Genomic DNA, 23,191 nt, shown 5'->3' on the forward strand with positions numbered 1-23,191 from the left:
AAAATGTTTGGAAAACCATTTGTTTATTTAAAATCATTAACGTTTGACAGCAAGCAGAGTCTTTTAACAAAGTTCTCTTGAATGGAATGTGAAGTTCTGGTCTTCAAAGACCTCTGGGTCTACCTCAAATTCTAAACCCTCAAGGTTTTAATATAAATTCTCCTTACTGCCTCCCACACAATTCATAAAACTTAAGTTCTGAGATTTGTATCATAAATCAGGCAAGATCCTCTTATTTCTTTCCATGACTTTCTGTTTGACAGTGTAGTCATATTTGTACACAGAGGTTACTTTATGCTTACTCTTAGGGTTTGGGGAGATGTATAAATTTCACATTTTTCATTCCTGAATTCCTTAGATTTACAAGAAAAGTTGCAGTGATGTAAACTTCATAGGACAAGACTGAGTGCTGTTGCTCTTAAAATTATTATAATAGGTTTCCTGATCTGATAGTCATGAAACTACAGAAGATTTATGCAGTTAGCACTCACTATTTACCATAACCATTTTTTATCCTCAGCTGCTGGATTTCAACTCATTGAAAAGAGAAAATCTCTCTCTCATCTGCAGTCAAATGCAATCAAACACTACCATTTTTCATGATATTAACTACGAAATAGAAGACTAGAAGAAAAAAATTTATCCTCTTCTATCAAACTGCAAAGTTTGATCACTTGGTTCAAAAACTAACACACTTAACATGCACTTTGCAATTCCAAGAAGTATTTCCTCTCCTACCCCTACCCCTTGCCAGAGGATTGGTGTAAACATTAAATGAATGTTGGAGGGGGGGGGGGGGTGGAAGGGTGCTGAAACCTTTCATGTGAGGAGTATGGATATTTCCTGGAAAAACAGATGGATCAATCAAATTTTCCGCAGTAGATAAACAGATGTGTGATACATTATTTACAAAAGCTAGATTGAAATACTAATATAGTTTAATTAATTTGTATCAGAAATATAGTACTATTTGGTAACTTGTATATATATCCACAAACATATCAAGTCCGTCCCAAGCATAATCCTTCATTTCAAGCACTTAGTAACTTGAAACTTCCATTAAACATATAGTGAGGCATGGAGACTATCATCCGAACCCATTCCAGTTGCTAGAGGTACAGGATGTTGAGTTTGTCTTGACACCACAATCTTCATCTTTACAAACCTGAACTCTCCAAAATATGTGAACAAGTAGCCCAAAAGAGTTAATGCTGTGAGCCATTCAGAAACATCTCCAATGACATGATAAATGTAGTTTCTGTCTGCTGTAGTCCAGCGTGGCATCTTTTTGTAGGGGTCCAGGTTGTAACGAACTCCTTTTACACCAGCATACGAGGTAGCTGTTACGCATATGGCAAAGAAGATTGTAACAGCAATAGCAATGGCTACTCGTAAGATAAAAAGACTGTGTGTGATCACACCACAAGCGCTCATCTTGTAAGAAATATAGGATTGAACCCAGCAATACAGAATACCTCCCACAAAAATAAGGAGTGCACCGATAGTGTGGATAAATGAGACAGCATCTTCCTGTTTGGAAAGAAACAAAACATTTTAGTCTTTAAAGTGACTTTGATATTGGGAGTTTCTTGTTTTGGCATAGTTTTATTGCGCTATTGGAAAGTTTATGTATGAATGTAATTAACCCAATTAACTCCCAGAAGTGATTGACAGGGAACTTCTCCCTACAATATCCATACTTTATCCAGCAAACAGGTAATGAGAATACTCAACTTTATCAGGTGAAAATTGTTACCTTTATCAAACACCAAATTCTCATAACTAATTTACATGGAAATAAGTAGCAGCTATAGGGGAGAATTAACAAACTGGACCCAGTTGTTCAAAGGCTGATTAGTGCAAGCCCAGGGTTAAATTTTAAAGCAGGTTTCTATACTTCTTTTTTCCAAAGCCTTTTAGAGAAAATTTTCCCTATTCTTTTTAGGACATCCAATGATCAAATTGCAGGCAAAAAGATTTTAACTGAATTTTCTTTTAAGCTTTTAGACCTGAAATCAAATTCCATGGGTACACAGATTTGAACAACCTGGGCCAGATCTTGGGAGTTAAACTGTTACACTCCCATAAGCCCAGTGGCTTCCTGGGTCTTCTTGCCTTCTAGCTATAATCACTGTAAATAAATTTTTTTGTATTGTGTAAATAAGGCAAATAAAAGATGATGAAACTATACTATTATTTGTACAGTTAATTACATCATACTAATATTAATATTTCATTCTATGAAAAGCTATTTATGAAGTGCAAGGTAAGTTTAAGGTACAATTAGTAATATTTGAGAAGAGCCTAAGTACAGTAATGTGAGCTTGCTTCAAGCTAATTTTGTGTTCATTATTCAGAATTATTTCATATTTTTCTGATGTAACAAGTTAAGGTTTGTACATTTAGTATGAGGGTGGTGATTTTAATTTTACTCTACGTAAGTGTAAAAGTATTAGTGTGGGAATGTATACCTGGAATTTTTCAAAAACGTAGAATTAAAAAATTTTGTTAAAATGAGTGACTATAATTGTTTCTATACAGTAAATCAAAATATGGTGTCCAATTTAAATTGCCATTGTTCTGGACTAACTAGCCTCATCACCTTGAAACACAAAAGGATTATCACATGTGTGAGACGCTAGTCAGTCCAGAACAATGGCAATTAAATTTCGATTCGGTGTATTATACTACATATAACGAAAAATTAACAATAGGAAACGTTTGTATTGTGAATTAGTTAGCATTATAGGTGACATCAGTAAGTTGAGTTATGTTAGTATTGTAAATATATCAATAATGCAAGTAACACCAGTATTCTTTACAAATTTCGTTTTGTGTGTATCGTTAAATAAAAAAAAATTAAAAGAGGCGAAAACACGCTAGCCAATAAGTTGCTGAAACACGCACAGGAATTAGTACGCTCTGTTCTTTATAATAACCGATTGCACACATATGCATGTAGCTTGGGTTGTTTAAGAAAAAGCTTCTAAGCATAGTTCTGACACATGAATGTTAACTTCTATGCTGCCTTTCAGTTTAATATTTGACGTTAAATTTCAATTCCTTGGTCGAGAAGTCTGGTTAGATATACCGTTGTGATTTTTTAAAAAATAATTTTCCTACATCTAACGTCAGCTTTAAAATTATGCTCATATCCATTGATCTTGCTAAATATTACCTGAAAATTGGCCACTATGCTTCCACCAAGACTTGCAGCTACACCAAGCATCGCAGCCAATTTGTTGAGCCTGATAAGAAGAGCCCTATCTCTCTCATTCCAATCAGCATCGTGTCTCAACTGAAGATACCGCACAAAAGTTGTGAAGAGCGCAAGAAGAGAACAAAAATTAAACAGCAGTCCGAAAACGTTGCTCTCTGGCCGACGACTCGCAGTGTCACTGATAGTTGGGAACCACGAAGTGTCGTTGCGTACACGGGAAATAATGTAGGTAATCACGAAGGTGACAGCTGAGAGCACAGCTAAAAGAAATGGAAGTACTCCAAGGCCACAGCGGATACACATCGTTGCCCTTCGGAAGTAAATGAATTGATAGACCAAAAAATACCCGATAGTTTTTATAGCTCACATGCTTCTCAGAGTCATCTCATTTTCTAAAGTTATGGCGAAGAACATACCAAAATAAGTTATGAACTCATACGGGACCCAGTTTCGAAAGTAATTTGCCAAGACGCTAATTTGATCCAGTAGTAAAATAACAAATCGTTCTAGACAGGGGGAGGTGTGGGTAAAATCATGACTAGATCACAGACGAGATTCAAAATGTGGTAAGACCGAAAAAGTGGCACAAGAAGCGCGGCCGAGTGTGTCACTGATTTTCTTACGATATTTTGGTCCTTTGGTCTATTATTTACTGAAAAGACTCACGGCAATATGGAATCTTTTGGGAGTATAGATAACGGAGTAACCGTTGAAAGCCGTATAGTACCCTCCCCCACACCCCTAGTATATTTAATTCAAATCAAAACGAGGCTGTCAAAAAGATATTAGCGCGCGAAGTTTGGGTACCATAACACAATGTCATGATAGACTGAGGGTAGGTCTGAAAAATAGCAGATCTAGCTATGGAAAATCTTCTCATCGACGAGTTCCTTGCAAGTAGAAGCCCCAGTATTCGTGACTTTAATCAGGTTGCATCAACGCAGATGCCCCACGGCGAATCTGCGGCTACAGATAAGCCGGTGTTTTTCCCGTTTCCTTTCCCGCCATATGACATACAGGAGGATTTTATGAAAACTTTGTATGACGTGCTTGAGAATGGAGGAGTTGGAATTTTCGAAAGTCCCACAGGAACAGTGAGTGAAAGATGGATATCGGAATTGATGAAATACTTTGAGCTAAGATCAGAGCCGGTTTTGAAATGATATGTTGCTCAAGGGAGCGTGTTATTTGATTATGACTAACTCTTACACCCAAGATCTGATGAGTAATTCTCCTTACTGTCAGCCATCTACTTAACATGGAATCTACTGGTTAACCCTTTAATCCCTGAGAGTGACCAGCATCTAATTTCTCCTTTCAATATCACCCATGAATCAAATATCAATATCATGAGAATAACAGAAATAATAATTAACTGAAGAACCTATTGATTTTAAACAAATTCTCCTTGTCAGTACATCTGGAAATGTATAGAGAGCAGTATAGAGAATATACATACTGATGTTAGGGTGTACATGGTTGAATTGAGCTAAAAAATTACTGTATTTTTTATTCTATTTATCTCCCAACTGACTTTTGTCTACACTCATAGGGGAAATCTTTGAGCTTGATTTGTGGAGCTCTTACTTGGCTAAAAAGTTACGAAGAAAAGAAACAGGAAGAACTAGACAAGGCTTTATCATGTTCAAAACAAGTTACAACTCTCAGGTAATGATCTTTATGAAACAAAAATTGTTTAGTTTAACTTCTGAAGAATCTGTCAGTTACATCTTTTTTTTCACAAATTTGCCACTTTTCAGGGACAATGTCATTCATGAAGACAAAGGAAAAAGATTTAATAGTGCAGATGATTGTAAGTGCAAAAAGCAATCTTGATTGGGTGTTGATTTGCTCTTCTTCACTATGTGGTTGATCTATAAAGCTTGCAAGCTTTATAGACCAACCAAACTATCACAATCAAAATTAAAACCAATTTTGAACTGGTCAGTCATTTATCCCAGGCTCAGAGCAGTTTGTTTGCTTTTTCTTTGAATTCTAATGGGTTGTTTAATATGATATTTTCCTCAGTTTGCTCTGATTACCTGCTTTGATCACTATTATTGGTTTTAATGGCATGACACTTACTACTAAAAATGTGCCCTAATTAAAAAATGTGCTTGCTAGAAAAAAAAGAGTTTGGAAATCTGTTTTAATAGACATAGTAAGTTAACTTTATCTATTAAAAATATTTTGGATAGCCAGACATGCCACTGCTATGTAGAATTATTTTTACCCAAAGGATGTGATAAATTAAAAATAATTTTCAATTTATTTTTTCATTTGAATGTACTAAAGCTACAATGCCAGATTGGGTGATGGAATTTGCGGAGAAGCAGGCTACTCAAGAAAAAGAAGACAGAGTGAAGGTACTTTTGATTTTTTTGAATGGAATTCATTAAATATCTATTTAACTTATAATAAATAAATAAGTGTGTTGTAATGTTGTGGTTCAATTTTATCCTTGGTTCAAATTTTATCTTCTTTTGTTTTTGGGTATTGTAATGTATGATAATGAGTTTGAAACAAAGGAAAATAAAATATGAACCGAGGATAAAATTAAACCACAACATATATATAAATGTATTACACAAAGTTAACTTAACTCCTGCTATTTTACTCAAATTTTTAGGAGGAAAGAGAGAGGTTGGAAAAACAAAGAGCACAGCTTCAGAAACTCAAGAGTGAATTTAAACCAGCATGTGCATTCAAAACTGGAAAGAGAAAGGTCTGTGTGATTGGAAGAGGGTAATGTTCATGAAAGAGTTATTCAACAACAAATTCTGAAAGTTTGAAGTTCAATTTTCCATACTGGACTCAGATATTTTAATGATTGGAGCTTGTTGTCTAACTTTATTTCTTAGCATAGTGATGGTGAGGTCAATAATTTTGGACACAATGGCTCTGAAATAGAGAACAAAATTACCAGTGAAATTGATGAAGTCCTTGGGAAAACCATAGAAGAGGATCCTGATACAGATATTGTACTAATGGAATATCAAAGTGATGGAGAAGAGCCTGGGTAAGATAGACACCAGAGGTGCTTTAGTCGTTGTGCCAATAAGAATTTGTTTTTAGAATAGTCCATTTTACAGTTGCATGCCTTTGAACGGGAATGTGGCTAAGGATGACCTTGTTATGATACAAACCTTGCTGCTTTTCAAATATAAATTACTTTGTTATCATGTTAACTAGATACTGGTCCCTATCACAACCAGGTCACATTCAGCTTCACTCCAAATCATAGGTTTGGCGACAAAGTAAACAACTGTAACATGGCCTATTATAGTAAAACAGTCACAATTAGATCATTCTTAAAATTTTCTTATCTGTTGATGGCAAAAGTAAGAGTTTGCTCACCTGAGGAAAAGTGACACATAAGGGATTTCATTTTTATTTTTGTAGATCAGATCAGGAAGATGAGGATAACGAGGAGGAGCCCCACTGTTTAAAGGTACTGCATGAGGAATAATCAACAGACTGACTGGATTACACTCTAATTTCAGTGTCCATATTCTCCAAACTATTTTTTATACATTTTCTAGGGTGCTAGCAAGGAGAATTTTGTTTAAAAAATCAGGTTCTTTTTAGTTGGTGATGATTTCCTTAATGACTTCTTTGGGTGATTCAGGGGTGATATTGTATGAAGAAACAAGATGCTATTCACTGGTAAGGGTCAAAGTGTTAAAAACTATTTTCAACTAATAATTACAACTCTAAATTTCTCTTAGATTGTTTTACTTTTTTTTTCAGATATTTTATTGCAGTAGAACACACTCCCAATTGACACAATTTGTTAGGGAAGTGCAAAAGAGTCCATTCAGTGACAGTACACGGGTTGTATCTCTTGGATCCCGACAGAATCTCTGCATTAATGAGGATGTTAAAAGCCTTAAAAATATAAACAGAATTAATGATAGGTGTTTGGAACTTCAAAAGAAAAACAAAGGTAAGTCTGTAGAGGGGGGTGGGGTGGGAAATAGAGCACTGTTTGCAACCTAAATTTTAAGTGACAAGTTTTTTTTTCTATTCAAAAATACTCTTTCCTGGCAAGGAATTAAACATGATCATTGGTTATAGTTTGAAAATCAATCTCCAAATTTTATGTCGAGAATGTTTTACACAGCATTATCTTTTTAAAAATGATTAATTTAAGAATATGAAATGAGCATGCAGGGGAAATGCTTGCCTAAAGGTGGTAGCAGTGGACTTCAGATTGAAAGGAGCATACTAGCAACTTGGCTGGATCAGCGCATTGTGTTCCAGGGCAAGACACTTGATTCCTTACACTCTTAAGATTTTTCTGCTGTGTAATTATTATGATGTTAGTTCTGAGCTATGATTTGGTATGGGATCAACTAATCATCCCTTAATTGATTTATACTTTTCTTTTTCTTGAAACCTGTATGTCTGATATCGAACTAAGTTTGATTTGGTAAGGAAAAGTTCTGTCCTAGTTGGTCACTCCTGGGAGTAAGCTTTAACAATGTATCTCTTTATCAATGATTATAAATGGATTCTAACCCATTTTGTGGGAAACCTGACCTAAAGCAGGAGACTACTTGTGCTAATATTTATACTAGTCTTGTATTTTCTTACTGCAAGAAGTTATTTGTCATGTTTGCAGAAAAGATGTACGTTTGGAATAAAACTTGGAGAGAACTTTTTTAAAATTTATTTATTTTTTAACAGAGAAGAAAAAAGCTGATGGAGAGAAAGCTTCAAAGAAGAAAAAAGTTACAAATGGATGTCCATTCTACATGTACCAGCAGCTGCAGAAATTTAGGGACCATCTCCTGGTTAGGTCCTTGCTTAATTGCAAATAAAAAACTCTTAGGAGAAAATTTTCAATTAGTTTTTCCAGCTGTTAATGGTACAATGTACCTTTCAAATAGTTAACCCTTAAATAATCCCTATGAGTGACCAGCATGTAATTTCTCCCAACAGTAATACTGCTGTATCATTCATGAAGTTTATGAGAATAACAGAAATGGTTGCCAACCTAACAAAACTTTTGATTGCTAAATTAATTCTCCTTTTCAGTACCAAAGGAATTGTCTAGGGAGGATTATAGAGAATATGGATACTGATGTTAGGGTGTAAAGGATTAATAAAGTAGAATGGGAGGAAAGAATGAGCACTGAGGCTCTACACTTGTAAACAGAATTATTAGCCTGCAAGAATGCTTTTTCCTATTGCAGCTATTTTACTTTAAAAAAAATCATCTTGAATAGGTTTAAGAACCTGTTTCAAACTGTGGACAAAATTTCTTCCTTTCTTAGGTGGACATAAAAGACATTGAACAGCTTGTTTCTGTTGGCGAAGAACTTCATGCATGTCCTTATTATGGGACAAGATTAGCTATTCCTGCTGCGCAGGTAATAGTAAGAGTTAAGAAAGTGATCTAAGATTTCTTTAGTTTTGCTGTACATCTCTGTGTTATTGGTCCAGAAAATTAAACTCATCTATCATCACTTCAAGGGTTTATTTCAAACTGACATAATGACCAGCCCCCAGTTGGCTTATCAGCTCAGTTAGTAAAGTACTGCACCAGTATTGCTGAGGTCATGGGTTCAAATCCTGTGCAGGCCTAAATTTTTTTCAGGCCTTATTTTCGCCACTGCTTAAGTAGTGTTCATTACTGCAAAGACCGCTTTCATATTAATTTAATGTATTCTTGCCTACAAATAATTAATTCTGCCTAATTTTCTCTCCTACTCTAGCTCGTAGTTCTGCCATATAACATCCTTCTTCACAAGTCTACAAGGGAAGCCTGTGGGATAAAGCTTGATGGAAACGTGGTTATTGTTGATGAAGCGCATAATTTGATTGACACAATAAGTAGTGTACACAGTGTAGAAATCACTGGTTCACAGGTATGATGAACTGACCTAACCCCTTCACTCCCAAGATCTGATTGTTAATTCTCCCCTCTAGCTGCTACACTGTGACATTTCCTTGTAAATTGGTTGCAAGAATTTGGTGTTAGATCAAGATAACAACTTCTACCTGATAAGTTTGATTATTCTCCTTACCTGTTTGTCAGATAATGTATGAATATTATTGGGAGAAATAACATGTTCATCACTCCCAGGAGTTAAAGAATTAAAAGCAAATCAATACCAGTTGTATTTCTTATAAAAAATGAATAATTTTATTGAACATTTTACACAAGATAACATGTTTGTTATACTTTAAACTAAATTTCACCAATAAGCAGTACTCTTACTGAGTTAGAGAAAACAATCTCAGAGAAGAATTAGCATAGCTCTAATCATATTCAGTACACTCCTTATTGTTTTGTATCATGTTACAGATTTTGTGCACTCACTCTCAGTTGACCCAGTACCAGGATCGCTATAGGTCAGTGAAACATTTTGAAAACTGATTTAGGTAACAAGCTTAGAAATTCTTACTGACATCAAAGATAAGCTGGAGAAGAATGGATAGGGAAACAAATATTTTAAACTGTTAATTTCCGCACATTTTTTGTACTTTTGGTTAATTTAACATCTCCCTAAATATCCCCTTTTAATTTCAAATTTTTTAACCAGGTCAAGGTTAAAGGCAAAGAACTTGTTCTATATTCAGCAACTACTGTATGTCTTGATGTGTTTCCTAAACTGTTTAGGAGGTAAGTTTTAAAGTGGAACTCAAAGCATGGCAGGTTTTCAGTTTAAACCAACACCAAATTCTCTGAACTAACATCATTTATTGTATGGTAGACAGTAAAGAGTTTTGTCAATGAGATCTTTGGAGAGAAATGAGTAATTTATGGAAATACCTCATACAGACAACTTGAATTAGAAGAGAACTAGAAATCATCATGACAGGAAAAATGACATCCATATGCTATGTTCAAACTTGACATCCTCTCTTTAGACTTGGTGATCATTATAATATCTTTCATATGTGATATCTGTTAATAGGCTGATGAAGAGACTATGGCTCCAAAAGAGAGCTTGCCAAGGTATCTTCAACATTGACAATTTTCAAATTTCTTGCAGGGAAAGAGCAAAGGAAACCAGAATCATTCTCTAGTGCTAATGAATTGGGTACAAAAGACCACAGAAAGCAAGGTTCTTAATTTTAGAGTGATGGTTGTTATGTTTTAGGAATGTTATTCGATTTTTCTTCACCTTAGACAGGAAGCTTGTCCCTTGTGAGTTCTCTCCCCAGGGGTTGCCATGAAGTATTGCCTAATCTGTCTTAGCCTGCAGAGCAGGTGTAATTTTATGGAAAGAGTGCTCAGTATTTTCATGGTGAAAATCATAGCTGCCATCACTGGCATCTTTGATTTTTACAGAAGAGGAAGGCTGAGATGAGAGATAAATTTGTACCAGGGGGGTGAGTGAGGGTCAAAAGGAAGGCAAGAGGAGGGGGTGGGTCCCTGACTGTCCACTACAACTTTAAATTGGAATTGGGGGGTCAAATAAATGATTGTGAGCTTGCACTGTCAATAAACTTGCCCTAAAAAGACAAATGAACTGCAGGCTACATCATTCTGTCTCTATATTGGACCCTCTCCTTACATTCGGCCAAGGATGTTCCTCATCGTGTCTTAAGCCATCTATTCATCTTGTACAATAGCTTTCTTTCTTTCTCTTTTTTTCCCTTTCAAAATATCCTTGCAAATATGGGTTTGATGAACCATGATATTTAATTTTACATGGAATGTAAGACCTTTCTTTAAGGTTATGATTATAATTATTACAATCATTACCTGTAGTATTTTGTTGTGATGAAATTATTATGAATCTTTATTTTTGTTATCTGCTTGTCCTAATTAACAGATGTGAAGCTATTAACAATCAATGATTTCCTTTTTGCTGCCCAAATGGATAATGTGAACCTTTTTAAGGTACAGTACACATAACTAATTAAAAGTATAGCTACTTACTTAGTTCATTAGATTAGGCCATTTACATCCTTGCTGGGGAGCATATGGCATCGACTATGAACCTCCTCTGGATTCTATTTGTGGCACCTCTCTTTGCCTCCCCTGAGGTGATGTTCTGTTTTGCGAGTTCCTCTTGCACACTTTGCCTCCTGGACTGCTCTGGCCCTATGCGCCTTCTTCTAGAACCTTGAGATTTCTATTTGAGAGCAGTACATGTGATATTTTTCTCAGGCTTCTGGAGCACAGGTCCAATCCATTTCCTTAAACTTGTATGCTATAGGATGTATTTATTCAGTTCAGGATGATCTCATTCTTAGCCTAACACAATACTTGAATTAATACTCCTTTCAGATTAAAAGATACTGTGAGAAGAGCATGATTTCTAAAAAGGTAAGTTCTAAAATAATTCCTCTTTAGATATTTCACAATCTTATATGTGACCTTCCAGAATGACTTAATAAAGGTTTGACATGGATATAATCTACTCAACTTTGTTTTTTTTAAGCTGAATGGATTTGTTGACAAGTATCATTCTGTACAAGTGGGAACAGGTTAGCGCACAATTATGCTGTTGTAGAATGAAGAAATATACTTTGAGTGGCATAAATATAGAGAGAATAATGATATGAAAAAGGGTAAAATTTTGTTTGTCTCTGAAAGAACAGTACAACAGTTTTTCTGCAAGTTCATCTGTGGAGTTTTGTTGAGCATGTTGCTAATAAATATTTAGACCCCTCTGCTAAACAAAGAAGATTTGTGTAGTACTCTCACTTTGAACACTTTCTTCTTCATATAGTTTCTTCTCTAATATAGTTTGATACATAGTTTGATTGAGGTGTTTTCCTTTTAAAATGGTAACTGCTAAGAAATGAAATGCCTGAAATCATTTAAGAATTTTTGAAAATTCAACAGGTGAAAGGATTGCCCTGACTACTGCTTTAAAATTTCTTTTACTTGTTGTGCTTAAATAAGGGAATATATTATTGAGGGAAATTTACCCTACAATTTAATTGTATCATGATTTAATAGGATTTACTGCAGGAGATGAAGATGGATTGTATCAAAGTAGTAATTCACCTCTTCAAATCATTGAGAGCTTTTTGGAAGCACTCACAAATGCTGACAAAGATGGAAGGATTGTTGTTAACAAGCAGGGTAAGATTTTTTTCTTTGCTCAGTATCAGACACCAAGTTGTTCTCGTTTTCTGCTTCAATTCAGCCTGATTTGAAGGGAAGCAAACATTTTCAAGTAATCCCCTTGGGCAAAGGGTTCCCTATTTTTTTCATTCCAGGGGTAATAAACCAGCACTCTCTCCTTACAATTTCAATACTTTATCCAGGAAGTGGATTGTGGGAAAATGTAGACAAACACATGAGCTGGGGATTGCAGTAGTGACCTTGATCAAATACCAAATTCTCTTGACTAGCTAACAAGAAAACATATAACAGCTTCACAGGAGAATTTCTTGTCAGATCATAGGATTTCAAATGTTAAGGGTACTTTGTGACAGCTTTCAATGTGACTGAAGACAATAGTGATTGTTATTCTGCTGTTTAAGTGTACTTTACTCACCTAGATTGCCTGCGCACTTTATATTTTCTCCCACCAGAGCGACCCAGTAACTCCAGTCTGAAGTTTCTCCTTTTGAACCCTGCAGTCCACTTCACAACTATCGTCAAAGAAGCCAGAGCAGTTGTTGTTGCAGGGGGAACAATGCAACCGGTAATTAACTGTGGTATCCTTGCTGTGCCTTTTTGATCTTAAGAGTGACTAGTACCTAATTTCTCCTTACCATATCACCCCAGAATCACACAATAAGGTTACAAGAATAAAGGAAATGATCACCAAGTAAAAAAAAAGCTCTTGGTTGGTAAACAAAATTCTCATTTTAAATACCTTAGGAAATATATAGAGAACAGTATAGAGAATATAGATACTGATGATAGGGTGTGAAGAGTTAACCCAGTCACTCCCCAAATCACTATATCTACTCTATTCTATTCCATAGTTTAATCTCTGACAATTTGTGTTAAAACAAATTATATCTCATAATTGATGTTTTTTTTATGTTATTATCATCTTCCTGCTTCAAAAAATATTGTTATGGTAAGAGAAATTTTTCTTTTTGGTCATTCAGAGGGTCAACATGATTGTTACCAGGTTTAGATTCCTGCATGCTGTTGGACTATATTTCCAATTGACTGTAAAATCAATATCTGAAATTTTCTTCATTTTGAAAAAGGAAAAAGATCAAAATTTAGGTTGGTTGATGAACTCAGTGGAAGTTAGTTACATGTGAAACTGTCCCTCAGTTCTACTTATTTCAACTGAAGTAGCCAGCTCCCTGATATTCTTTCTAGGTTACAACGGAGACAAAAATTTTTTATATCACTTATTTGTCAATGACGAAATTGTAATTTAACAAGGCATAACATCTGTCTTATTCGTCGTAGATGTCAGATTTTAAAGATCAACTCTTTACTTGCGCTGGACTCTCCGGTGACAATATAGTGGAATTTTCCTGTGGTAAGTCAATTGAATTTTCCTTAGAGTACGACATTGTGCCTTTTGGTATTGAAGCAAAGCTGTAACATTTATTATGGACTAAGAGCATTCTTTTTTTTATCTTCTCAGGGCATGTTATTCCAGCAGATCATTTGCTCGCTGTAGCGTTGGATAAAGGACCCTCTGGAAAAGACCTTGATTTTACTTACCAGTCGAGAGACTCAGAAAAATTGGTAGGCGCTGCGGTGATGCAAATCACTGAATTTTTGCCATGAAATCGGCGATATTTAAATTATTTTCCATATTATCATGGAGAGAAACAGCTACAAGTTTAAGAAAAAAGGTATATTCTAAAAGATTAAATTCGAGTTGTCGTTGTTTCGATGTTATTTCGAAGATTTTCGTAAGAATTAAGCTAAGTGACTCCGCCATTTTGTATTTACGCTTACCGGAAGTATAATGCTGATTTTGACTTCCGGTCTTTTAGAGCGTGGCTGTCCACCAGTCAGTAGTTAAATTTTCACATGTAATAATCAGCCGGGCGTAGTGGCGCACGTCTGTAATCCAGCTACTTGGAGGCTGGGGTCGCTGAATGGCTTGAGGGCGGGATTCCTGGGGGTAGTCGTTCTATGTAGATCGGGTGTCCGCGCTAAGTTTGGCGTCAATATGGTGAACACAGAGGAATCTGAGTTCTCCAGGTTGGTTAAAGAGGAGCGAACCGGCCCAGGGTGGAAACACAGCAGGCAAAAGCTCCCGCGTCAAACAGTAGTGGGATAGCACCTGTGAATAGGCGGTTGCTCACAGCCCGACCAAGATAGTCGAACTCGACCCTGTCATTCTTTTTCTTTTCCTTTTTTTTTTTTTTTTTTTTTTTTAATTGCTGTTTTTGTTTCGTTTTTTCTTTTTTCGCATTTTTCGCTTGGGTTATTACATGTATTACTCTTTCTTTTTTACTGTCAAGAAAAAATATTTTTTTTAGGGCTGTTAAAAAAAATAAATAAATAAAAAAATTAAGTTTATTTTTCGTCTGGTTACATTTTTCATTTTTTTTTTAATCATTTCCTGGAGCTGACATACTGTCAAACAAAACTAATGGTACTTTTTTTTGTCGGTTTCCTTTAGAAAGAAGAACTGGGACGACTTCTACTCAATATTTTTGCCGTTGTCCCCGGAGGAGTGGTGTGTTTTTTCTCTTCGTATGATTATGGAGAGAAAGTCTGCAAATACTGGCAGGAATCTGGCATTCTTGAGAAAATGAACACCCGAAAGAAGGTGGTTTAAGGATTTCCTAGCATTTTGTTGTTATCTTTTATTTCTTATTTTCGTTCTTTTTTGATTTCTTCTTCTTTTTTACACCCAAACATTTAAAAGGATTTCTTCATATATCTCAGGTCTTTAGAGAACCACGTAAGTCTAGTCAGCTTGATCAGGTTCTTTCGTCGTACGCAGCTTGTATCAAGGTTAGCACTTGAAGTAACAAGTAGAATCAAGACGAATAAACTCCTTTTTTTTCTAGGAATATTTTATAATATCAGTAAGTGTTGCCCCCCCCCCCCCTCCGGAAACAAAATATTCTCCCTGTCGTCGGATACAATCGGACAAATCTTACGCTCGAAAAAATTCCTCACCTCTGGGTAAACTCAAGCGAGTGGCAGGGTCCTCATTTTAAGCACTTGGACACGAGTATTCACTAGAAGAAAAGTATGATGCTATGAGCAATGCAAGTCGTTGAGAGGTCTTTAATGCTTTTAGACTTAATTCTTCTCGAGACGATATGGAAAACAGGACTATTTTTTTTCCTGAAAAATGCCCCCGAAGATTTCCCTAGATTTCTTCTGATTCCATAGAATTTTACGATGGAAACTAAAAAGCCCCGTTCTTTGTATCTAGGCGTAATGAAAACCTGGAGGAATACTAAAATCATCTTTATCTTTTTTCATTCATAGAAGCCAGCCGTAGTCGCCAACAACACATCTCCAAATGGCGCGGTGTTGTTCTGTGTGGTCGGAGGAAAGATGAGTGAAGGGATCAACTTTTCTGACGATCTTGGAAGGCATGTTTCCAATTATTTATCCATTTCTTGAAAACAGGAACCGTATTTTAGAGTACCATAACTAATCTTTTTTTTTTGGTTCCTTGTGGTCTTACGAGTGTGAATGAAATGAAGACGCACGGTGTAGTGAGGCCAGGAAGGATTAGCTTTTCTGACGAGGCCGAGACACGCCCTGTACAATCGCATCTACCCCAATCCCTTCTTGTCCAAAGTCATCGCTCCATATCGCAAAGATAAATCTCGCTCTCCCTCAAGAGAAAAAAAAAAGACTGCTTGCGGTTTGACCGTAATTTGGCGAGATAAAGAAACACGGAGGCCTGGCGGTTTGCGTGTGGGAATTCTGATAAAGAGAGTTTTGGGCTTATTTTGTTGATCCTACGCGCTGCCTTAAAACACTCGCGCCAACTTCGACGCCTGCTCCAAAAGTGATTTATAGTATTCTCGAGCTTAAAAAGGACAATGTGCGACATGCCTGAACGCGAAATCCAGGAAGACTGGGTCGAATGTGGGAGGTCAAAGCTCGCTGGTACTTAAAAAAAAAAGAGAATGAAGAATGAACAGAAAGCTCCCACGAGAAATTGCTTTAACTTTTGCGACGATATCATGAGAAAACGAACTGACGTGATTATGATCTTTGGGTGAAAACAAGACTAGCTTTATATCTTTACAATGCCAATTGTAAAGTCGACCTGGAAGTTCCTATCTCCCTTACTTGAACCAGCCTTCATGCCTCGTGTCCAATCATCGAACATGTCCTGTTTTACAATCACACGATCTTAATCTGGGTGTACATTAGGGCACCTTTTGTTGGCCGGGAAGGGGGGGGGGGGAGGCTTGGTCGGGTAGGCATGAATCAAACTATTTTCGAAACATTGCTGTCTTTGTACACTAGGTGTGTGGTCATGGTGGGACTGCCTTATCCAAATATCTACTCACCTGAATTAAAGGAGAAAATGACATATCTTGATGCAACTTTAGGGGTAAGAGTTCATCTGTAAAGACCTTCAGGCTGTTTTTCAGTAGCGACGGGGTGGTATTCGGACTCCCGATTTAATGAAAATTCTTGAAAATCCGACGCGTGAGTGAAATTATAAGCTTTACGGAAGTGGAGTGAAAAGAATCAATACGGTTCCATTTTCTTCCGGTTTTGCTCATGACTCAGACGCCAATGAACTTGTCTTAAGTATGTAATGAGTTGAATGGCGCACAATTTAGTTTTCACAGATCACAAGCGACGGAGTGTACTCTGCTTCCGGATTCCATTGGTTTGATTTTCACCGGATCGTATTGCTCTGCGCTTCCGATAACGGCTGCCACTCCAACTCAGACGTTAATGGAGAGCAGCTTTCGATGTTTTCTAACGGTTTTCTCTCTGCGTCCAATAAATTCCCGTTCATTTTTTTTTGCGGTGCGCTACGCGGCGTCTTCTTGATGACGTAACTCGCTATTCGCTATTCCCTTTGTATTGACCGTTACTTAACCGCATACAACAAATCAAATCAGAGCTCAAAGTCCTTCTCCATTTACCTAAATTTCCTTTTTTCTCAGGGCAGTTCAATATCTCTGTTGTTTACCATTATCATTTTGGTCTATGTTTGCTTTTTCCTAGCCAAAAGCTGGTCAAATGCATTACGAAAGCCTTTGCATGAAAGCAGTAAACCAGTCAATAGGTGAGGCAAAACTTTATTATCTGTTAACAAACCTGAGCTTTGCCTTGTTACAATGGAACACAAACAAAATTCATCAAGAGTCCGTCCGATGTATCTGAGAATGTATCTTTGTTCAAAATCCGTCTTTAGGTCGAGCTATTCGTCACAAACGAGACTATGCGACAATCCTGTTACTTGATCAGCGGTATGGTTCTACTAGAATACAGAAAAGTCTTCCAGGCTGGATTTCAAACCGACTTCAGCACCAGCCTCGCTTTGGTTCTGCATTTGCTGCCATTCGCAAGGTAAGCTATTGATCCGTGGGTGAAAGGTGAGTGTTACCAGTCTCTAATGAAAGTTCCAAGCTCGTTTAGAAGATCGTTCGTCTTCCCAGCCGTGTCAACGCGTCTTTCAATCTCAATTGCCTAATAAAGTCATTATTTGATTCCAGAGAACCTTTTTTTTGTAGCTTCTATTTGTTAAAGCAAATCGTCATGTGTTGAGGGAAAAAAGGGGAAATATTTTCAGAATGGCGGGGCCCTTAGTCGAATTTTTATCACCTTTTAAGACAAGCTGCTAAGGGTCAGGGTAGTCTATGGAATCTCAAAGGGCGGTCAGTGTTCTAATTTCGATGTAATTCACCATCACACTTTTTAAAGGTGAGACAGGAATGATGTGGTTCCTGTAGCTTACATCCCTTTGAAAAGGGGCACGTCGCGGCATTCAGCTTGAAGTTGAATGCCGGTTCAATAATGAACCGAGAAAAGGACGGTGAAACGATGAGGATGATCTCGATGTATCGCGAGAGGGGAATTGAAAGATTTAAGCCACAAACTTTGCAGCTGGTCGTTATTAAACTCAGCAGCTTTTTTTCGCCTCTTTCAGTTTTTCGTGGACAAGCGAGAAGCGGATGAGACCATAAATCACGAAGCACAATGAATGCTTGGTTGGAACAGATGACCTCGTGAAACCTGAAATGACCTGATTAGCCACAAAAATCAAAGCGAAAAAAAAAACACATGCTCTTTTCATAGATTGCTTCAATGAAGTGCACGGTTTCAAGATTATTTATTTATGTATTTGACGAATAAATCAAGATAAATATTTTCATAAGAACAGGGACATTGAAAACCCCCAGTTGAGTTTGCTGTGTTCAAAGACATTTCGGTCTATATTGTCAGAGCCGTCACATTGAGTTTTATAGGAAAAATATCCTAAATAAAGAGTTGACATCAGAAGGAAAGCATTCCAGATGGTCCTTACCTACAGTGCCTTCCTTGAAAAAGTCTGCGTACTGCAAAACGAATCGTGATTTTTGAACCTTGAAGGCTTCTTTTTGTTTCATTGTTAGGTTGGTTTTGTGTTCTTAGCTAATTAGAAAGCGTTACGGGTCCGTCTCCTTTACTAACTGCCATTCGCCCAGTTTGCTTGTTTATACTTTCGATTCTCTGTTGCTGCAGAGCGCTTTCCGATTGAGTGTCGTGTAACCACAACCAACGTGATTACTATGGTTAATCAGAAGAAGGGAAAATTACCTTAAAAAAGAGCCAATTAGAACTCAAAGGAAAAACAAGCAAACCGTCTAAAGCGCGGGAAAACGCGGGCGACCAAGTCGTGATCAGTGTTAGTTTTGCATATGATTGGTTGAGAGAGTAGCGCGAATTTTCTAGACCAATCGCAGAGAAAAGTAAAGCAAAACCAATGCATTCCTAGAATTCTCTCGACACTCAATTGAAAATTTCTCTAGGTTCTGATTTGGTATTTTGGCTTTGTTTGCCATACTAGATCAAGATGTGTTACTAACATATTTACTCTTGAAATCGTGGAGAGTCGTGAGTAATTTGTAAATTTCACAAACTGTCGTTGGAGATCTGCGAGAAGAGAACTGGTGTTCCTTGGCAACTGTTATCACGACAGGATTTTGATCCTGAGTAGGATGGAAACGGAGACATTTGAAGTGGGTTCAATGATTTCCTTAACAACTTGGAGTGACTACAAATGGTGTAAGGTGTTGAATGGAAACTGGTAGCCACCGAATCCGTGTCAAACTCGTTTCCAGTATCAGCTTGCCCAGGGTTTGGCAGGGAGGCAGCCTCGGTTCCGTGAGCCGAACTTAGACACGAGGCTCCTTGGCCAGTGCGACGCAAAGGTGAAGAAGCAGGTGAGATAAAAGAACTGTCAGAACTTGAGAACAGAGACATGGAATTCAGCTCGTGTATACTGCATGAGTCAGTGCAATCCCTGAAACTTCCTTCGGATGAAAACGAGTCAGGCGCAATGTTGTGGTGCGCGCACCGAGAATGGAATTTGACGTTTCGCCGTCTTGGTCTTGTGAAAAGATCTGGGGTTCCAGATGCACGCTCTGAGGAACAGAGCGACTGAGTAAATAAATCAGGAGTCATAGATGCGGTGGACAAAATGTCACAACTATCATTTAACACCGACATATCACTGTAACTACAATACTCAATAGATGTACACTTTTCTTCGTTGGTTTGGTTGGCTCTTGAGTCGCCCACGGTATTACAGTCTTGTGCTTTATTCTTATAATGAAACCTTGTGAGTGTGGTGCAATTGATGTCATATTCACCAATTTCTCCAGCGTTGGTTCGGTTTTCATCTCGTCCACCGTTCGGGATTAAACTTTTAGGCCAAAGACAAACAGCTTTGCTTTCAACTCTGATGCTCTCAGTATTGTTATTTCCCGTCACCTCGGCGAAAACAGTCTCACAGTCTCGCAAAAATTGCGAATCAGAGCCTTCAGAGTTGTAAGTGATGTCATTCCAGGGCGAATAATTCGCCCTAGACGATACTATAGCATCTCTTTGCGTGGTAGATACCATGGTTATATTCGGTGTTAAAGGTTTCCGTATCAGCATACTTCCGTGGTCGAGCTCCATATCAGCCAAAAATACTTCCAAATCCTCAGAGGAAGGGAAATCAGTGAATTCTGTGTAATCTCTTGTGCGTGAAGAGTTAGGCAAGTAACACTCATTTACAACTTCTCCAAACGTTGCATCTGGATACAAGGATTGTAAAGGACTTTCGGGTTTCCCGGAGTTGAGGGCCTGCAGTGGCTGTCTATCGTCTCTATTGAAAGCGTCCTTTTCCAAATCGGCTAAAAATGCGCTCAGATCCTCCGATGACGGAAAGTCATCATATTCCTGCCATGTCACCGAAAGATGGAGATCAGTTAAGTCTTCATCACCGTTTGAGTTAAGTTTTAATGATTGCACAAATCCTGGTGTAAATGGCTGTATCTGATCAGAAGTGTGCGGCCTTTTTTCGTTGCTGTTGTCGTTTGCAGTTAAAGATGAACCAATTTTTCCTGAAAACGGTGAGAGAAAAATAATTTTTTTGCCATCGTCAAAATGAAAGATTCATGTGGACGACGCGTTTGTCGTTAACGGGTCACCGTCATTGGACTAACATCATCAGTATGCATATTCTCCATACTGTTCTCTATACATTCCTAAGGTGCTAACTAGGAGAATTTGGTTAATAATTAAGAGCTTCTCTGGTAAGTAATCATTTCCTTTAATCTTAGTGTTAATTTCCCTTGACCTTAATATTTGATTCAGGGGTGATATTGTAAGGCGATGTTAAATGTTATAGTACTCATTTGTAGACTCTTTACCTAACATGGGTCGCTGTAATTTCCTTCTTTCCTTGCTGTTGGTTGCAAGCTCACGGTCATGTGTTGGAGCACTGCCAGAGGGAGATTGAGAGAGGCCTGTGAGAACCAGAGGTGTGTTCATGGAGCCAAACTCATGTGGTGAGCAGTAAATAGATGATGCTCTTTTGTGGGATGAAGAGCACCTTGGAACTTTGCAACTTGCCTGAGAGTCCAGCAATAAAGATTGCTGAGAGGTTATTGGACTTAATGAGTATGGGGTGTGGGTAATTCTTTGTAACTCATCTAAATACTCATTCAATATTTGCATCACTGTAGGACTCTGCTCTGACAAGGGTAACACCTGACAGGCTAAAAGGCTAGGAAGTTCCCCTGCTTGGTGTCTGGTATTGTCTGATTTTGGTATCCTACCAACAACATTCTTAAGGTGAACTGGAGAGCTGCGAGATATTTGAGAGCCTGTCCGGCAGAGTGGATAGACCCTGAAGCCAAAGTGCAATAGAGACCCCACAAAGCATTGTTCCATGGCTTGGTACACAACACGACTCCATGGGATGGTAGAGGGTACAGCAGATAAACTGGTCACCAGCCTGAAATAGAGAAAAACACTTTCATTAGCAAGGACTAAAAAATATAACTATGAGCCTATTTTACTACCTGAATAACAGGAATAGCCCTGTAATAAAGTAGTTAAGAGATCTTAAAAAGTAAAAAGTAAATCTCCTGAACTTTCAAGCTTACACACCCACAAATACATTACCTCTTTAACCCTTTGGAGTGACAAGCATCTAATTTCTCCTTTCAATAAAATGAAGGAAGTGATCACTAAATAAAGAAACTATTGATTGTTACACAAATTCTTCTCTTCTTCACCTTAAGAAATGTATACAGAACATTAAGCATACTGATGTTAGGGTAACAATGAAACTTGAAAACAGGAACCATTTGGAGTTAATTTGCAGGGCACACAAGTCATGATGATCTACTAGAGAACTTGGTGTCAATTTTGGTCTCTTTTGGTGCTATATTCAAGTAGCACAGTAACAAGATCTATGTATTTCAACTGAGTTGCACCAGTTGTCCAAAGGTGAACCCATGATGATTGGAGTTTGCAAATCATTTAAATACCAATCAGTCAGAACTAGGAATTCATGGTTTGCATAACTGACCCCCAGAACTTGAAGATAAAATGCATTACAAAGTTTACAGCCAAACCTCATAAAGCTTGTTGCAGACGTCCCAAAAAACCTGTCCAGACAGCTTCCGAAAACTGTGACCTGCACCAGCTGTGTTCTGTCTGATGCCATCACACTAATCCTGTATCGATATTGAATGCTTTCTACACTGTACATCTCCCTGCATGCTTCACAACAGAATCTAAAAAGGAACAGTAAGCTACCATGATCGCATCAGGAGGGGGGGGAGGGGAATTTATAAGTCTGAGGACAATGTTGTCACATTTTTAAAGTAGTTCATGCCAAAATAAGTATATTAGTTTATTTTTCATTCCAGGGAAGGAATTAAAAAGTGCAGGTGAACTTGGGAAAGGAGAAGAAATGGCCCTCTAGTATAAACGAGACTATCATAAATAGGCACAACATACCGTACCAGTTGGAAGGTGTATAATTTGAAGCACTACTCGTGTACGTACTGTTGTGCAATCTTATTTTACTTGAGGTGATCGTATCTTACCGGTACTTTATGTAAAGATCGCAAGAGATAATTTTTAAAGCGTAATGCACTACATCATAAGATCAAAAGGTAAAATTTCCGCACAGCCCCATACTATTGTAAAACAAATCTGTTTTCCCAATGGCAATCCACTGTTTTTGTCATTAATTTCTCTATCCAAGAACTGAATGCATAATGTAGTATGGGGCTGTGCGGAAATTTTACCGATCAAAATAAGTAAAAAAAAAGTGTTCAGACGACAACAAACTCACATCATTTCATTCTCTCGAGTGTGGACTTTCTTACGACACCGAGTACAACAAGGATAGCAGAATTTGTCGCCTATGGAGAGGACATTTGCCAGAACAAACACACTTTGTGTTGCCATTAACACCACCACTGATATAACCTTCGAATTTCCATCGTAAACTTACTGTTTACCTCTTAATTCAAATTCAGAAAATCTAAAATGGCGCCCATTTACAATAATCCAATCAGAGCATACGTAGGTCCCAGTCTATAAAGATTCACCACGTCCAGATTATCCAACCGGCCTCCTTT

At 37.5% G+C, this 23,191-nt stretch overlaps 3 protein-coding genes across 3 annotated transcripts; 1 reads left to right on the plus strand and 2 right to left on the minus strand.

The window, feature by feature from the left end:
- Positions 1-2: 2 nt before the first annotated feature.
- LOC131782446 (DNA damage-regulated autophagy modulator protein 1-like) lies at positions 3-3,687 on the minus strand. The gene is made up of 2 exons (XM_059099180.2): positions 3,179-3,687; positions 3-1,530 (listed from the first exon to the last, which is right to left on the minus strand). Exons 1-2 carry the CDS (start codon positions 3,521-3,523, stop codon positions 1,060-1,062), a joined length of 816 nt encoding a protein of 271 aa, XP_058955163.2. The 5' UTR covers positions 3,524-3,687; the 3' UTR covers positions 3-1,059.
- A 350-nt stretch (positions 3,688-4,037) lies between these two features.
- On the plus strand, positions 4,038-18,374 carry LOC131782406 (ATP-dependent DNA helicase DDX11). Its single transcript, XM_059099143.2, has 28 exons — positions 4,038-4,314; positions 4,773-4,888; positions 4,981-5,033; positions 5,516-5,586; positions 5,850-5,945; positions 6,082-6,239; positions 6,623-6,671; positions 6,971-7,166; positions 7,910-8,016; positions 8,500-8,595; positions 8,941-9,093; positions 9,534-9,580; positions 9,772-9,851; positions 10,225-10,296; positions 11,011-11,078; positions 11,469-11,507; positions 11,623-11,668; positions 12,147-12,272; positions 12,728-12,840; positions 13,572-13,644; positions 13,753-13,856; positions 14,746-14,895; positions 15,015-15,083; positions 15,570-15,676; positions 16,569-16,656; positions 17,286-17,346; positions 17,476-17,630; positions 18,211-18,374. Exons 1-28 carry the CDS (start codon positions 4,084-4,086, stop codon positions 18,262-18,264), a joined length of 2,778 nt encoding a protein of 925 aa, XP_058955126.2. The 5' UTR covers positions 4,038-4,083; the 3' UTR covers positions 18,265-18,374.
- A 2-nt stretch (positions 18,375-18,376) lies between these two features.
- LOC131782405 (uncharacterized) lies at positions 18,377-23,100 on the minus strand. Its single transcript, XM_059099142.2, has 4 exons — positions 22,903-23,100; positions 22,175-22,336; positions 20,963-21,549; positions 18,377-20,653 (listed from the first exon to the last, which is right to left on the minus strand). Exons 1-4 carry the CDS (start codon positions 23,016-23,018, stop codon positions 19,176-19,178), a joined length of 2,343 nt encoding a protein of 780 aa, XP_058955125.2. The 5' UTR covers positions 23,019-23,100; the 3' UTR covers positions 18,377-19,175.
- Between the last annotated feature and the right edge of the window lie 91 nt (positions 23,101-23,191).

This window comes from Pocillopora verrucosa, chromosome 14 (assembly GCF_036669915.1).
Source record: "Pocillopora verrucosa isolate sample1 chromosome 14, ASM3666991v2, whole genome shotgun sequence".
NCBI lineage: Eukaryota > Metazoa > Cnidaria > Anthozoa > Scleractinia > Pocilloporidae > Pocillopora > Pocillopora verrucosa.

Coding starts and splice junctions, on each gene's coding strand:
- LOC131782446 (XM_059099180.2), bottom strand. CDS start 3,523: ATGTGTATCCGCTGTGGCCTTGGAGTACTTCCATTTCTTTTAGCTGTG. Junction 1,531..3,178: donor GCATAGTGGCCAATTTTCAG/GTAATATTTAGC, acceptor CTTTCCAAACAG/GAAGATGCTGTCTCATTTAT.
- LOC131782406 (XM_059099143.2), top strand. CDS start 4,084: ATGGAAAATCTTCTCATCGACGAGTTCCTTGCAAGTAGAAGCCCCAGT. Junction 6,240..6,622: donor AGTGATGGAGAAGAGCCTGG/GTAAGATAGACA, acceptor TTATTTTTGTAG/ATCAGATCAGGAAGATGAGG. Junction 12,273..12,727: donor GATTGTTGTTAACAAGCAGG/GTAAGATTTTTT, acceptor TTCTCCCACCAG/AGCGACCCAGTAACTCCAGT.
- LOC131782405 (XM_059099142.2), bottom strand. CDS start 23,018: ATGGCAACACAAAGTGTGTTTGTTCTGGCAAATGTCCTCTCCATAGGC. Junction 22,337..22,902: donor ACTCGAGAGAATGAAATGAT/GTGAGTTTGTTG, acceptor GTTCCTTTTTAG/ATTCTGTTGTGAAGCATGCA. Junction 20,654..20,962: donor ATTACAGCGACCCATGTTAG/GTAAAGAGTCTA, acceptor CACCGTTTTCAG/GAAAAATTGGTTCATCTTTA.